The sequence below is a fragment of the Petromyzon marinus genome, chromosome 4, assembly GCF_048934315.1.
Source record: "Petromyzon marinus isolate PM22_M1 ecotype Great Lakes invasive population chromosome 4, UKy_Petmar_22M1.pri1.0, whole genome shotgun sequence".
Lineage (NCBI taxonomy): Eukaryota > Metazoa > Chordata > Hyperoartia > Petromyzontiformes > Petromyzontidae > Petromyzon > Petromyzon marinus.
Genome location: NC_133670.1, coordinates 3,797,131 through 3,814,735, shown reverse-complemented (window position 1 = coordinate 3,814,735; position 17,605 = coordinate 3,797,131). Strand labels below are relative to the sequence as shown.

Genomic DNA, 17,605 nt, shown 5'->3' with positions numbered 1-17,605 from the left:
TGCAGCTGCTGGAAGAGACTTTCACCGTGGGGGTTCCAGACCGGCCAGCCTGGCCAGACGCTCCTCTCCATCACGTGCATCGCAGGGAAGTAAACACTCAGGGCCATGCTTGTTGATGTGCTTCACAGTGAGGCTCGCTTCAGCTGTGAGCGCTGTTCCCTCCTCTGCCGATGTTCTGCGAGTGCAGCTACAGGAGCTGCTTTTATAGCCCTGGCAGTGGCTACGAGCAGATGCCAGGGGGAGCCAGAAGCTTCCAGAATGACGCAGCTGCTCCCAGCGGCTTACATCATCCGCACAGAATCAAGAGCGTGACTCGTGTATCAGGCTGCAGTTTGTGACAAGTTCACTACAATAGCATTTAGTTCACCCTGTCAATGTGTAAGTATCAAATTATAGCATTACGTATATTTTAAAAATAACCATGGTACAGAATTGATAGTTTTTTATTAAGTCAAATGTAAGGGACATTTGTAGTCTTTGTGTGACTCAGTCTTTCCTGATAAGGCTGATGATGTCATTGTGCTGTGTAAGCGAGAATTTAAGTTTCGGTTTGTATCACCCTTCAAAGTGTAGTAATTTCAGTTAAATATAGAAGAGCACATCACTGTTTTACATTCATTATCAGTGCTGAGTGAATTCCATGGCAGTAAACTGCTCACAAACTGCAGCCTGAGACACGAGTCACGCTCTTGATTCTGTGCGGATGGAGGAAGCCCTGGGAGCAGCTGCATCATTCTGGACGCTTCTGGCTGCCCCTGGCATCTGCTCGTAGCTACTGCCAGGGCTATTAAAGCAGCTCCTGTAGCTGCACTGGCAGAACATCGGCGGAGGAGGGAGCAGCGCTCACAGCTGAAGCGAGCCTCACTGTGAAGCACATCAACAAGCATGGCCCTGAGTGTTTACTTCCCTGCGATGCACGTGATGGAGAGGAGCGTCTGGCCAGGCTGGCCGGTCTGGAACCCCCGCGGTGAAAGTCTCTTCCAGCAGCTGCAGCGAGACATGAGGAGCGAGATCGAGAGGATGGAGAGAATCTTCCGTGGAGTCGATCAGCTCAGCAGCCACACGCGGGCTCCGGGCAGCCTCGGAGACGCACTGCTGCAGCAGCCGGCCGTGAGCAGTGGGTTCCAGATTGAAGATCCACAGGAGCAGGGAGGCGGGTTTGTCGCGTCCCTGGACGTGCAGGACTTCTCCCCACAAGACCTGACCGTGAAGGTGTCTGGAGACAAGCTGGTGGTGGCCGGACGGCGCGAGGTGAAGAGCGGAGAAGTCAGCAGCGGCAGCTACAGCCACAGCTGCCAGGAGTTCCACAGGGAGTCGCAGCTGCCCAGGGACGTGGACCCGCAGAGCGTGAGCTGCTGCTTGACTGAAGACGGGAAGCTGAAGTTCAAGGCTCAACGCCGCGCCCTCCCTGCAGCAGCCGAGAGGGTGGTGGTCATTGAGCAGCCAGCGACAGCGACTCCTGGCACGGCCTCTCAGTCCACTGGCACCACTCACGCGTAGAGTGGCGCCTGGAGCATCCGTTCCAGCAACCTGCTTTATTGACGTTTCAATTGTGTGGATATTTAGTTTGACCGACCCTCTGTGCTGCATTATATTGTTTCCAAACTTTACTAAATCTTGTTCAATTTGACGTGCTTCTTCATCCCTCTGTGTTTCCTCTCTCTCTTAAATTTAGCTATTCTATACCTGATGATGATTGCTTGCGTTGCAATCGAAACGTCGTATGCTATTCTGTAATTGTATTTTATTATTTCTTATTTCTACGTGACTTTACCGACAAAACCAAAGAGCGGTTTCTTCTATCCACGCTATGTTCAGTAATATTTACGTCTTTCAGCGTTCACATTCAACTTCATTGGATTAAGTGTATCGCTGTAAAGGATTGTCAAATTGTATCGCATCTTTTAATTTGCCATTAAACGTTCATATATTGCAAAAAGATAATGATAAATGTTATCTTCAAGTATTTTTCATCATTACACATGACTATTTTCCACAGTCTAATTTTCGAACTACTATAATACTATACTGTTTGTGTGAATGGTAATGATGTTTGTTTTTTGTAATAAAATGCCTTTCAATTTCCTGCAACAGTTGCAACTGTTATTTTTTCTACATTGTGTTTGTTTCATCGTTACTGTGGATCAGAGTTCTGGACACAGAATTCCCCAAAACAAAGACAACCGGTAACGCGGCCTCATTGCTCCCTGTCCGTGACAAATCCCAAGGTGCCAGGCTCACGCCGTCGGCCCTGCCGAGTCACTCCGCACTCAGAATCTGGGATTGGCTTGCAATGATCAAAGATCAATCTTACCACTTCACATTTCACTTGTATCATCCTTCAATTGGTAGTAAATCCTTCGCTAAGGAATTGGTCCTCAAATCGTGGGGACAAGCGTACCACAGAAAAATTAGTTGCCATTTAATGTTTGCGACACAGAGAATGTAAATAGTTACATGACAAAATCGCTGCTGTAGCAGTGTAAGTCACGCTGCTATTAACATATTCTATGTCTCGAGTTTCCTGGCTGGCTGCTGGCTGTGATTCTCTCCACCCCAACAATAACTCCGTTGTTAGTGGGTGCAGGAGACAATAGGGACACCAACAAGGTGGGAATAACCGGAACAGTATTTGAAGACTGACACGGTTCATTTAAAATTGCACTTTGAATGTATGCGCCAATTAACGTCATTCATTTTGACAAAATAACTTGTTTTATCCTAGACAATTAGAAACTAAACCTTAAGACATTAAACTAGTACAATTAAAATGTACGATTCATTGTAAAATTAGCAAAATAAATAAATGATCTAATTCATATACTATATTCTTGGTTCTTTCGGTGAAGTCACGTAGAAGGGAAACAATAAAATCATATTTTTCGATTTGAAGCTTTCGTGACTGCAAGGATTCATCTTCTTTGGTTCTTTCGGTAAAGTCACGTAGAATGAGAATAAAATAATAAAAAAAACAATAAAATTCTCACGACGTTTCGGCCACAACGCAAGCGGCCGTCTTCAGGTGAAAGGTACAGAACTGTCGGGACGACAGAGCTTCAATGAACGATGTTAAGATTCGTAGCGACTTTTATGCTGGTTGGGAGAAGTGAGGCACCTTGACAAAGGGTTTTACATATCAATAGCTGAAGGATTAGCATGTGACTGGTCACGGAAATGGCTATGTTAAAGTCAAAATCTACACATCCACAGAGGCAACTAGTAATTTAGCATTGAAATAGCTAAGGGATCAGCTTGTGCAAATAGCTGAGGGATTAGCTTGTGAATGGTCACGGAAACGGCTATGTTAAAGTCAAAACCTACACATCCACAGAGGCAACTAGTAATTTAGCATTGAAATAGCTAAGGGATTAGCTTGGGACTGGTCACAGGAATGGCTATGTTAAAGTCAAAACCTACACATCCACAGAGGCAACTAGTAATTTAGCATTGAAATAGCTAAGGGATTAGCTTGTGCAAATAGCTGAGGGATTAGCTTGTGACTGGTCACAGAAATGGCTATGTTAAAGTAAAGACCTACACATCAACAGAGGCAACTAGTAATTTAGCATTGAAATAGCTAAGGGATTAGCTTGTGACTGGTTACAGAAATAGATGTTAAAGTAAAGGCCTACACATCCACAGAGCTTCAATGAACGCTGTTAAAATTCGTAGCGACTATTAAGCTGGTTGGGAGAAGTGAGGCACCTTGACAAAGGGGTTTACATATCAAATAGCTGAGGGATTAGCTTGTGATTGGTCACGGAAATAGCTATGTTAAAGTCAAAACCTACACATTCACAGAGGCAACTAGTAATTTAGCATTGAGATAGCTAAGGGATTAGCTTGTGACTGGTCACAGGAATGGCTATGTTAAAGTCAAAACCTACACATCCACAGAGGCAACTAGTAATTTAGCATTGAAATATCTAAGGGATTAGCTAGTGCAAATAGCTGAGGGATTAGCTTGTGACTGGCCACGGAAATGGCTATGTTAAAGTCAAAACCTACACATCCACAGAGGCAACTAGTAAGTTAGCATTGAAATAGCTAAGGGATTAGCTTGTGACTGGTCACATAAATAGATGTTAAAGTAAAGGCCTACACATCCACAGAGCTTCAATGAACGCTGTTAAGATTCGTAGCGACTTTTAAGCTGGTTGGGAGAAGTGAGGTACCTTTACAAAGGGGTTTACATATCAATAGCTGAGGGATTAGCTTGTTACTGGTCGCGGAAATGGCTATGTTAAAGTCAAAACCTACACATCCACAGAGGCAACTAGTAATTTAGCATTGAAATAGATAATGGATTCGCTTGTGACTGGTCACAGGAATGGCTATGTTAAAGTCAAAACCTACACATCCACAGAGGCAACTAGTAATTTAGCATTGAAATGGCTAAAGGATCAGCTTGTGCAAATAGCTGAGGGATTAGCTTGTGAATGGTCACGGAAATGGCTATGTTAAAGTCAAAACCTACACATCCACAGAGGCAACTAGTAATTTAGCATTGAAATAGCTAAGGGATTAGCTTGTGACTGGTCACAGGAATGGCTATGTTAAAGTCAAAACCTACACATCCACAGAGGCAACTAGTAATTTAGCATTGAAATAGCTAAGGGATTAGCTTGTGCAAATAGCTGAGGGATTAGCTTGTGACTGGTCACAGAAATGGCTATGTTAAAGTAAAGACCTACGCATCCACAGAGGCAACTAGTAATTTAGCATTGAAATAGCTAAAGGATCAGCTTGTGCAAATAGCTGAGGGATTAGCTTGTGAATGGTCACGGAAATGGCTATGTTAAAGTCAAAACCTACACATCCACAGAGGCAACTAGTAATTTAGCATTGAAATAGCTAAGGGATTAGCTTGTGACTGGTCACAGGAATGGCTATGTTAAAGTCAAAACCTACACATCCACAGAGGCAACAAGTAATTTAGCATTGAAATAGCTAAGGGATTAGCTTGTGCAAATAGCTGAAGGATTAGCTTGTGACTGGTCACAGAAATGGCTATGTTAAAGTAAAGACCTACACATCCACAGAGGCAACTAGTAATTTAGCATTGAAATAGCTAAGGGATTAGCTTGTGACTGGTCACAGAAATAGATGTTAAAGATGTTAAAGATGAACCTTGAGATTTGTAAGGGGCACGGGGTGACCAATTTGGCCCCGCGGTGTGGTGGCGGGTAGTTTGTGATAAACTACCTCAGGGCGTGACGACCCTGCCTTACGCGAGTCCCAGGCACAGCTGGCCCGGCTGTCAGTAGCTGGTAAGGGCCCCTCCCAGGGTTACGCGGTTTTCTCACTGCCTTGTGAGTGTCTCGGGAGAGTCAATGGCTAAGGGAGTAAACCCCGACAGAAAATCAGGAGTGGGGCCCCTCAGGCGGTTTTGTGACGCACTGCGGCACATTCCCGGCAGCCCCTGCAGCCAAACTGGTACCAAACGTCGTGCTACGCACTCCTTTGGACATCACCGGCAAGGCCGAGGGGGGATCCTGACGCATGGGCAACCCAGGATTTCCAGAATAACCTGCCCGGGCTTTGCACTAACAAGAGGTGCAAAAATGGGGAGAGGACACTCCTCGGCCACCTAATCGTGGCCAAGAAACACGGATGGCAGCAGTCACGGGTTATAAGCTCATTTTAGATTGGCGTAAAAAATGGGCGCCACGGGTTGCCATCGTCGGTGGGAGGGGTCATTGCACCCCAATGGATAGCTACTGCCACCCGCCTCAGGCTGGGCAGCCCCCGGCCAATAAGGTCCTTTCCCGCCACGGCTCACCTGCTCCAATGGGTGCTTGGACCTTATGGTTCAGCACCAGACAAGTGGGCTGCAAAACTTGCACCAGACAAAAGCAAAACAAAACGAAAGAAGGTTCCAGCCCTTCATTTTGCAAGCTGGAATGTACGCACAATGTGTTCTGGACTCTCCGAAGATCTATTGCAGATTGAGGACATCCGCAAGACTGGAGTTATCGACAGGGAGTTGGCGAGACTCCATGTCGATATTGCGGCACTGCAGGAGACCCGGCTTGCTGGCAGTGGCTCACTACGAGAGAGTGACTACACTTTCTACTGGCAAGGAAAACAGCAGAACGAACCAAGGCAACATGGTGTTGGGTTCGCTGTCAAAAACACACTCCTTGGCATGATAGAACCACCGACTGCAGGCTCCGAGCGGATTCTACTCATGAGATTGCTCACTGCTTCTGGCCATGTAAACATCCTGAGTGTCTACGCCCCAACACTCTACTCACCTCCGGAGATTCATGACCAATTCAATGAAGAGCTTCACAATATTATTCGCAAAATCCCCAGCTCTGAGCACATGTTTCTGTTGGGAGACTTCAATGCAAGGGTTGGGGCTGACCACGACGCGTGGCCCGCATGCCTTGGCTATCATGGCATTGGAAAGATAAATGCCAGTGGCCAAAGACTACTGGAACTTTGTTCATACCACAATCTCTGTATCAGAAACTCATTCTTTCTCACAAAACCATGACATAAAGTATCATGGAGACATCCAAGGTCTCTTAATTGGCACCAACTGGACCTCGTCATCACCCGACGAGCCCTCCTCAACTCGGTACTCATCACACGCAGCTACCACAGTGCAGTCTGTGACACCGATCACTCGCTGGTATCCAGCAAGGTCAGACTACGCCCCAAAAAGATACACAGACTCAAACAAAAGCGCTACCTACGCATCAACTCTGCCAAGACATCCCTCCCAGAGCTCCCTCAATTTTCCAACACAGCCTTGAGCAGTCCCTACACGACACACCAGATGGAAGCGTGGAGACAAAGTGGGCATACATCAGAGACGCCATCTTTAATGCAGCCATCAATAGCTTCGGCAAGCAGACAAGGCGGAACACAGACTGGTTTGAGGAACACCTGGCTATATTGGAACCCTTCCTCCAAGCCAAACGCATGGCGCTCTTGAAGTACAAGCAAGTCCCAAGTACAGGATCGTTAAGGGCACTGAAAGCTGCTCGCAGTGCAGCTCAAACGACCGCCAGACGCTGTGCCAACAACTACTGGGTGAATCTCAGTAGTAGGATCCAACTCGCCTCTGACACTGGCAATATCCGTGCCATGTATGAAGGCATCAAGACAGCCTTTGGTCCAAACATCAGGAGGACTGCCCCCCTTAAATCCAGCACAGGGGCCATCATCACTGATAAACAAGAGCAAATGGCCAGGTGGGTAGAACACTACTCAGAGCTCTACTCACGAGACAACGGTGTAGTAGCTTTAGAACACTTGAGTCTTAAACTGAGGAATAGGGAAGGGGAGTTGTCCCATATCTGGGGCCCCCTCATGAATGCCACTCCAGAGACCCTGAGTTTACTTGACTAAACTGGAAATTAGACTGACTCCCCTCCCTCCCACACACGATAATTCACACCTGCTTAACCAGCCCCATGCATAACCAGCCCCATGCATAACCAGCCCAATGCATAACCAGCCCCATGCATAACCAGCCCCATGCATAACCAGCCCCATGCATAACCAGCCCCATGCATAACCAGCCCCATGCATAAGCAGCCCCATGCATAACCAGCCCCATGCATAACCAGCCCCATGCATAACCAGCCCCATGCTTAACCAGCTCCATACACAACCAGCTGCTTCCTGACGTATGTACGAAAAAAAACTCACTAACTTGTAAGATTCTTTCATGATTGAAATTATAATTTTGGATGGTCGGTGACATTGTATGCTTGTGCGAGGCAGGACACTAAGTGCATGGCTATGAATAACAGACGTGTCATAACATTCCGCCACCGCAAAGATTGTTCCATTGCAGCAGTTACAGCAAATGATCAGATTCCACTTCAAGAAATCTAATCAGGCACCAATGCTGCTGCGTACCCTGTTTGCAGTAGGTACAACGGAGAAGTGTCATCTCCATGGGTCTCATCACACTGGTTTGGCCTCAAACAGTTACCATTTAAAGATATTGGTCCAAGATTATCAGTAACATTGGGTAAGCATTATTTTTGTCCGTAGATATTTTTTTCTAGATGTTTACTTTGAGAGCAGCTGTAAGCAGTGAAGTTCCATAGCCGACTCAGCCAAGCGGATTAAAGAAAAACGTGAAAGAGCCCATCGGCATCAACACCAGTAACGGCACAACACAAGTCCCATTCAGCAGACGAGCAACTCTTGCCGACAGTGCGATCGATGCTTCCGCTCAAGTTGCTGGGCTCTTCCCACCAGCGTGCAGGAAAATGCTACGAGCAGCTCTTCTCGGCAGTCATCATCGTTTGCGATGGCCAATCCGAAGATTTTTTTTTCAGCAATCAAATCCCGCTTGTCTAACTTTTCACCCTTAACTGCTGAAACATATCTATCAAACAGAGCATTGCACGCTAGTTGCCACTCGGTCGTGGTGATATCGCAACGGCACTTATGTCAGTCTGAGTGCACTCTGCAAACCGTGCATATAGACAACACAACAAAGATATTTATGGAGCGGAGGGAGCTCACTGGACAGGAACATGGGATGGATTGCCTCCATACCAGATGTTGTGGTTAATGGGAGGATGAATGGCAATTATGACTTCACACAATTACAATGCACCCATCAACTATTTACAATGTTCAGATTTTATTTCACAATAAATATAAAAGTGGCGTATCCAAAACATTTACATGTGCATTTCAATAATATTTCAGATGCACGTGGAAATCCAAAGGAAACAGGGACATAGTTCACCTTTACAAAGCAGCCTCCACTGTCACATCATGAGCTGCCTTAAATTATTTGAGGAAAATCGCATGTGAAGAGGAAATATTTCTGTATGTCTTCCATGACCTGGGTTTGATATAATTTTCAAAATGCCTCCTCCAAACAATGATTTGAAGTTGGTGATATTCATTTTCCATTTTATGAGATGCTGTTGTCCCATTTATTAAAAAAAAAAACCATTCATTCCCTTTATCATGATTCTGGTTGGGTCCTTCAAAACTGACAACTCTTTTTGCATACAATTGTATTTTCAGAGGTACAAAAAAGGTACGTTGTGCATTGTTGTCACTTTATATATATAATATTCTGATAAATTATAACACGTTTTCAACAACATGCTGCATTTACACGCACGACGAGAAAACAACGTACCATCAACAAATAAAGGTGTTAAAAACTGACAAACACTTAACATTTCCGACCACGAATTCTCTCCAAATAGGCAACAGATCCTCGAAGGCCACAGCAGCAACGCAGTTTCAATCGGTACTTTTGTCAATGCATCCCAAGGCCACTCCCGTTCGTCCAAACAGCAGCAGGGACCGCCCCCACTCGGTGCTGCCCAGGCTGGACAGCAAGCGCATGTCTCCCTCCTCTCCCAGCAAGGCGGCCAGCTCATCGGCCTCCGCGCGGCCGCCACCGCCGCCAGCCCCACGCAGGAGCCGCAGATCCGGCAGGAGGGGGAACTCGGCCAGCCCCAGACGGCGCAGGCGGCGCGCGGCCGCTCGGTAGCACCTCCACGGCTGCGGCTCGACCAACAGGAAGGTGGCGGTGCGCGCGGCGGCCGCGAGGAAACGCCGCAGGCCGGCATCGCCGTGGTGCAGGTGAATCCACATCGTCACCGACATGCACAGGCACAGGTCAAAGCGCGCCCGGCCGTGGCGTCGCAGGAAGGCGTCCAGCGCGGCGTCTCGTGCTGCGGTGTCCATGAAGTCAAACGCCTCGTAGGCGATGACCTCCGGGTGAGGATTGTCGCCCCGCGCACGCTCCACCAGATCGGCGTCCAGGTCGCACGCCAGCACAGACAGCGGCAGCACGCGGGCAACCTGCCCAGAGCGTGCACCCTCGGGCTGGTCCAGCCCCGTCAGGTGCCGATACACAGCCACCGTCAGCTCCTGCGAGAAAACACGAGGACACCGGTGGCGGGTTTGTTTCTTTGCTGGAGAATGTCGTAAAAAAACAGACGTGATGCGAGGATGGAGTACTTCATTATTCAAAATGAAAATAAGTTAATACCTCAGTGGGCTTTGCCCGGTAGGATGGGGATGGTTTAGTTTTATTTGTATGTGTTTGGGTGATGTGTTTACCTCTCTTGCACTTTGCACTACTATCATGTTTTGTATTTTTTGTTGTTGTAACGTTCTTACCCTCCTTCTACTGGACGTCTGCGAAAAAGAGCTTTATCGCTCATCGCATTCCTCCAGTATGAATATTTTGATTCTGGCCACAGTATTAGATGCAACTTTATTCAATACAAACCTATGACGCAGTGATTCTAGGTCAAAAAATCCAACGAGACCAAGTTCGATGTTCAGCTACTGACATGAATGCAACTTTAAATATCTAATAAACGCCTCAAACCGGTGATATGTCTGAACCAGTCCTTGACACGCACCTTCAGCAACCTTGATTGCCAAAACCACCCGTGACCAACATGGCATGGCATAGGCCTTCATCCAGCAGTTAATTGACAAAAAGTCTGGAGCTAATGATGAATTTCCATGACTCACGTGTTTGATGAACAACGCGCATATGGGGTAGTGTATTCCATCTGTGGGAGAAAGGTGAAAATGCATTTTTGTAAACATGTCTCAGGCCCATGGCCACCCGCACTACCCCACTGTGACTAGTACACCCCTACACTACCACACAGTGACTAGTACACTACCACACAGTGACTAGTACACTACCACACTACCACACAATGACTAGTACACCCCCACACTACCACACAGTGACTAGTACACTACCACACTACCACACAGTGACTAGTACACCTCAACACTACCACACAGTGACTAGTACACCTCAACACTACCACACAGTGACTAGTACACTACCACACTACCACACAGTGACTAGTACACCCCCACACTACCACACAGTGACTAGTACACCTCAACACTACCACACAGTGACTAGTACACTACCACACTACCACAGTGACTAGTACACTACCACACAGTGACTAGTACACTACCACACTACCACACAGTGACTAGTACACTACCACACTACCCTACAGTGAATAGTACACTACCACACTACCACACAGTGACTAGTACACCCCCACACTACCACACAGTGACTAGTACACTACCACACTACCCTACAGTGACTTGTACACCCCCACACTACCACACTGTGACTAGTACACCCCCACACTACCACACAGTGACTAGTACACCCCCACACTACCACACAGTGACTAGTACACCCCCACACTACCACACAGTGACTAGTACACCCCCACACTACCACACAGTGACTAGTACACCCCCACACTACCACACAGTGACTAGTACACTACCACACAGTGACTAGTACACCCCCACACTACCACACAGTGACTAGTACACCACCACACAGTGACTAGTACACCAACACACTACCACACAGTGACTAGTACACCCCCACACTACCACACAGTGACTAGTACACCCCCACACTACCACAGTGACTAGTACACTACCACACAGTGACTAGTACACTACCACACTACCACACAGTGACTAGTACACCAACACACTACCACACAGTGACTAGTACACTACCACACTACCACAGGGACTAGTACACTACCACACTACCACAGTGACTATTACACTACCACACTACCACAGTGACTAGTACACTACCACACAGTGATTAGTACACCCCCACACTACCACACAGTGACTAGTACACCCCCACACTACCTCACAGTGACTAGTACACCCCCACACTACCACACAGTGACTAGTACACTACCACACTACCACACAGTGACTAGTACACCCCCACACAGTGACTAGTACACTACCACACTACCACACAGTGACTAGTACACTACCACACTACCACACAGTGACTAGTACACTACCACACTACCACACAGTGACTAGTACACTACCACACAGTGACTAGTACACCCCCACACTACCACACAGTGACTAGTACACTACTACACTACCACACAGTGACTAGTACACCCCGACACTACCACACAGTGACTAGTACACGCACACACTACCACACAGTGACTAGTACACCCCCACACTACCGCACAGTGACTAGTACACCCCCACACTACCACACAGTGACTAGTACACAACCACACTACTACACAGTGACTAGTACACTACCACACTACCACACAGTGACTAGTACACCCCCACACTACTACACAGTGACTAGTACACTACCACACTATCACACAGTGACTAGTACACTAACACACTACTACACAGTGACTAGTACACTACCACACTACCTCACAGTGACTAGTACACTAACACACTACCATAGTGACTAGTACACCCCCACACAGTGACTAGTACACTACCACACAGTGACTAGTACACTACCACACTACCACAGTGACTAGTAAACTACCACACAGTGACTAGTACACTACCACACTACCACACAGTGACTAGTACACTACCACACTACCACAGTGACTAGTACACTACCATAGTGACTAGTACACCCCCACACAGTGACTAGTACACTACCACACAGTGACTAGTACACTACCGCAGTGACTAGTACACTACCACACAGTGACTAGTACACTACCACACAGTGACTAGTACACTACCACACTACCACAGTGACTAGTACACTACCACACTACCATAGTGACTAGTACACCCCCACACAGTGACTAGTACTATACCACACTACTACACAGTGACTAGTACACTACCACACAGTGACTAGTACACTACCACACTACTACACAGTGACTAGTACACTACCACACTACTACACAGTGACTAGTACACTACCACACTACCACACAGTGACTAGTACACCCCCACACTACTACACAATGACTAGTACACTACCACACTATCACACAGTGACTAGTACACTAACACACTACTACACAGTGACTAGTACACTACCACACTACCTCACAGTGACTAGTACACTAACACACTACCATAGTGACTAGTACACCCCCACACAGTGACTAGTACACTACCACACAGTGACTAGTACACTACCACACTACCACAGTGACTAGTACACTACCACACAGTGACTAGTACACTACCACACTACCACACAGTGACTAGTACACTACCACACTACCACACAGTGACTAGTACACTACCACACAGTGACTAGTACACTACCACACAGTGACTAGTACACTACCACACTACCACAGTGAGTAGTACACTACCATAGTGACTAGTACACCCCCACACAGTGACTAGTACACTACCACACAGTGACTAGTACACTACCACACAGTGACTAGTACACTACCACACTACCACACAGTGACTAGTACACTACCACACAGTGACTAGTACATTACCACACTACCACAGTGACTAGTACACTACCACACTACCATAGTGACTAGTACACCCCCACAGAGTGACTAGTACACTACCACACAGTGACTAGTACACTACCACACTACTACACAGTGACTAGTACACTACCACACAGTGACTAGTACACTACCACACTACTACACAGTGACTAGTACACTACCACACAGTGACTAGTACACTACCACACTACCACACAGTGACTAGTACACCCCCCCACTACCACACAGTGACTAGTACACTACCACACAGTGACTAGTACACTACCACACTACCACACAGTGACTAGTACACTACTACACAGTGACTAGTACACTACCACACTACCACACAGTGACTAGTACACTACCACACCGTGACTAGTACACTACCAGACAGTGACTAGTACACTACCACACAGTGACTAGTACACTACCACACTACCACACAGTGACTAGTACACTACCACACTACTACACAGTGACTAGTACACTACCACACAGTGACTAGTACACTACCACACAGTGACTAGTACACTACCACACTACCACACAGTGACTAGTACACTACCACACTACCACACAGTGACTAGTACACTACCACACTACCACACAGTGACTAGTACACTACCACACTACCACACAATGACTAGTACACCCCCACACTACCACACAGTGACTAGTACACTACCACACTACCACACAGTGACTAGTACACCTCAACACTACCACACAGTGACTAGTACACCTCAACACTACCACACAGTGACTAGTACACTACCACACTACCACACAGTGACTAGTACACCCCCACACTACCACACAGTGACTAGTACACCTCAACACTACCACACAGTGATTAGTACACTACCACACTACCACAGTGACTAGTACACTACCACACAGTGACTAGTACACCCCCACACTACCACACAGTGACTAGTACACTACCACACTACCCTACAGTGACTAGTACACTACCACACTACCACACAGTGACTAGTACACCCCCACACTACCACACAGTGACTAGTACACTACCACACTACCCTACAGTGACTAGTACACCCCCACACTACCACACTGTGACTAGTACACCCCCACACTACCACACAGTGACTAGTACACCCCCACACTACCACACAGTGACTAGTACACCCCCACACTACCACACAGTGACTAGTACACTACCACACAGTGACTAGTACACCCCCACACTACCACACAATGACTAGTGCACCACCACACAGTGACTAGTACACCAACACACTACCACACAGTGACTAGTACACCCCCACACTACCACACAGCGACTAGTACACCCCCACACTACCACAGTGACTAGTACACTACCACACAGTGACTAGTACACTACCACACAGTGACTAGTACACCAACACACTACCACACAGTGACTAGTACACTACCACACTACCACAGTGACTAGTACACTACCACACAGTGACTAGTACACCCCCACACTACCACACAGTGACTAGTACACCCCCACACTACCACACAGTGACTAGTACACCCCCACACTACCTCACAGTGACTAGTACACCCCCACACTACCACACAGTGACTAGTACACCCCCACACTACCACACAGTGACTAGTACACTACCACACCACCACACAGTGACTAGTACACCCCCACACAGTGACTAGTACACTACCACACCACCACACAGTGACTAGTACACCCCCACACTACCACACAGTGATTAGTACACTACCACACTACCACACAGTGACTAGTACACTACCACACTACCACACAGTGACTAGTACACTACCACACAGTGACTAGTACACTACCACACAGTGACTAGTACACTACCACACTACCACAGTGACTAGTACACTACCACACTACCATAGTGACTAGTACACCCCCACACAGTGACTAGTACACTACCACACAGTGACTAGTACACTACCACACAGTGACTAGTACACTACCACACTACCACACAGTGACTAGTACACTACCACACAGTGACTAGTACACTGCCACACTACCACAGCGACTAGTACACTACCACACTACCATAGTGACTAGTACACCCCCACACAGTGACTAGTACACTACCACACAGTGACTAGTACACTACCACACTACTACACAGTGACTAGTATACTACCACACAGTGACTAGTACACTACCACACTACTACACAGTGACTAGTACACCCCCACACTACCACACAGTGATTAGTACACTACCACACTACCACACAGTGACTAGTACACTACCACACTAGCACACAGTGACTAGTACACTACCACACAGTGACTAGTACACTACCACACAGTGACTAGTACACTACCACACTACCACAGTGACTAGTACACTACCACACTACCATAGTGACTAGTACACCCCCACACAGTGACTAGTACACTACCACACAGTGACTAGTACACTACCACACAGTGACTAGTACACTACCACACTACCACACAGTGACTAGTACACTACCACACAGTGACTAGTACACTACCACACTACCACAGCGACTAGTACACTACCACACTACCATAGTGACTAGTACACCCCCACACAGTGACTAGTACACTACCACACAGTGACTAGTACACTACCACACTACTACACAGTGACTAGTACACTACCACACAGTGACTAGTACACTACCACACTACTACACAGTGACTAGTACACTACCACACAGTGACTAGTACACTACCACACTACCACACAGTGACTAGTACACCCCCACACTACCACACAGTGACTAGTACACCCCCACACTACCACACAGTGACTAGTACACTACCACACAGTGACTAGTACACTACCACACTACCACACAGTGACTAGTACACTACCACACTACTACACAGTGACTAGTACACTACCACACTACCACACAGTGACTAGTACACTACCACACCGTGACTAGTACACTACCAGACAGTGACTAGTACACTACCACACAGTGACTAGTACACTACCACACTAGCACACAGTGACTAGTACACTACCACACTACTACACAGTGACTAGTACACTACCACACAGTGACTAGTACACCACCACACAGTGACTAGTACACTACCACACTACCACACAGTGACTAGTACACTACCACACTACTACACAGTGACTAGTACACTACCACACCGTGACTAGTACACTACCACACAGTGACTAGTACACTACCACACTACCACACAGTGACTAGTACACTACCACACAGTGACTAGTACACCCCCACACTACCACACAGTGACTAGTACACTACCACACTACCACAGTGACTAGTACACTACCACAGTGACTAGTACACTACCACACTACCACAGTGACTAGTACACTACCACACTACCACAGTGACTAGTACACTACCATAGTGACTAGTACACTACCACACTACCACACAGTGACTAGTACACTACCACACTACTACACAGTGACTAGTACACTACCACACTACCACAGTGACTAGTACACTACCATAGTGACTAGTACACTATACCACACTGGGACTGGACGAGTCTCACAGCCACGGCTTTGTTCGAGTGAACGTCCCGAGAGTTTCAGAACCTTCCCCAGCGGTCGACGTCCTCAGCCCCGTCCGTGGTAACGTGGAGTTGCGCTCACCCCGCTGTTGCAGCCCATGTCCAGGGCGAGGAACGGCGGCGCGGACTCCGGCAGGAGCCGCCTCAGAAGCTCGCGGGGCAGCAGCGCGACGCGTCGAGCCGGGGGGTTGAAGGCCGCCTAGTTGATGAAGTTCCCGTGGGGAGCCGCGCCTGGCTCCCTCTTCCTCGGGGCCCCGGGCGCTGCCATCTCCTCCCCGCCGTCCTCCTTCTTAATCTCCTCCTCGTCCTCCTCTTTCCTCGCCTCCATCCCTGTGGAGGCCGTAAGCGAGGAGGCTATCAGGCGGGATCGGCACAAGCAAAAGGAGGGGAGCGGGACGCGCGAGTGTGTGGAGGCACAGTCAGCCATGTTACGTGGGGAATTGAACACCGTAGAGGCACAGTCAGCCATGTCACGTGGGGAAGTAAACACTGTGGAGACAGAGTCAGCCATGTTACGTGGGGAAGTGAACACCGTAGAGGCACAGTCAGCCATGTTACGTGGGGAAGTAAACACTGTGGAGACAGAGTCAGCCATGTTACGTGGGGAATTGAACACCGTAGAGGCACAGTCAGCCATGTTACGTGGGGAAGTAAACACTGTGGAGACAGAGTCAGCCATGTTACGTGGGGAAGTGAACACCGTAGAGGCACAGTCAGCCATGTTACGTGGGGAAGTAAACACCGTGGAGGCACAGTCAGCCATGTTACGT

General features: G+C 47.7%; 1 protein-coding gene across 1 annotated transcript; it reads right to left on the bottom strand.

Annotated features, from left to right (window-relative positions):
* Positions 1–8,598: 8,598 nt before the first annotated feature.
* On the bottom strand, positions 8,599–17,125 carry LOC142906406 (pre-miRNA 5'-monophosphate methyltransferase-like; the record flags this gene model as incomplete). Its single annotated transcript, XM_076054087.1, has 3 exons — positions 8,599–9,873; positions 10,489–10,529; positions 16,861–17,125. Coding segments are annotated over 3 exons (942 nt in total), but the record flags the coding sequence as incomplete, so codon positions are not given.
* Between the last annotated feature and the right edge of the window lie 480 nt (positions 17,126–17,605).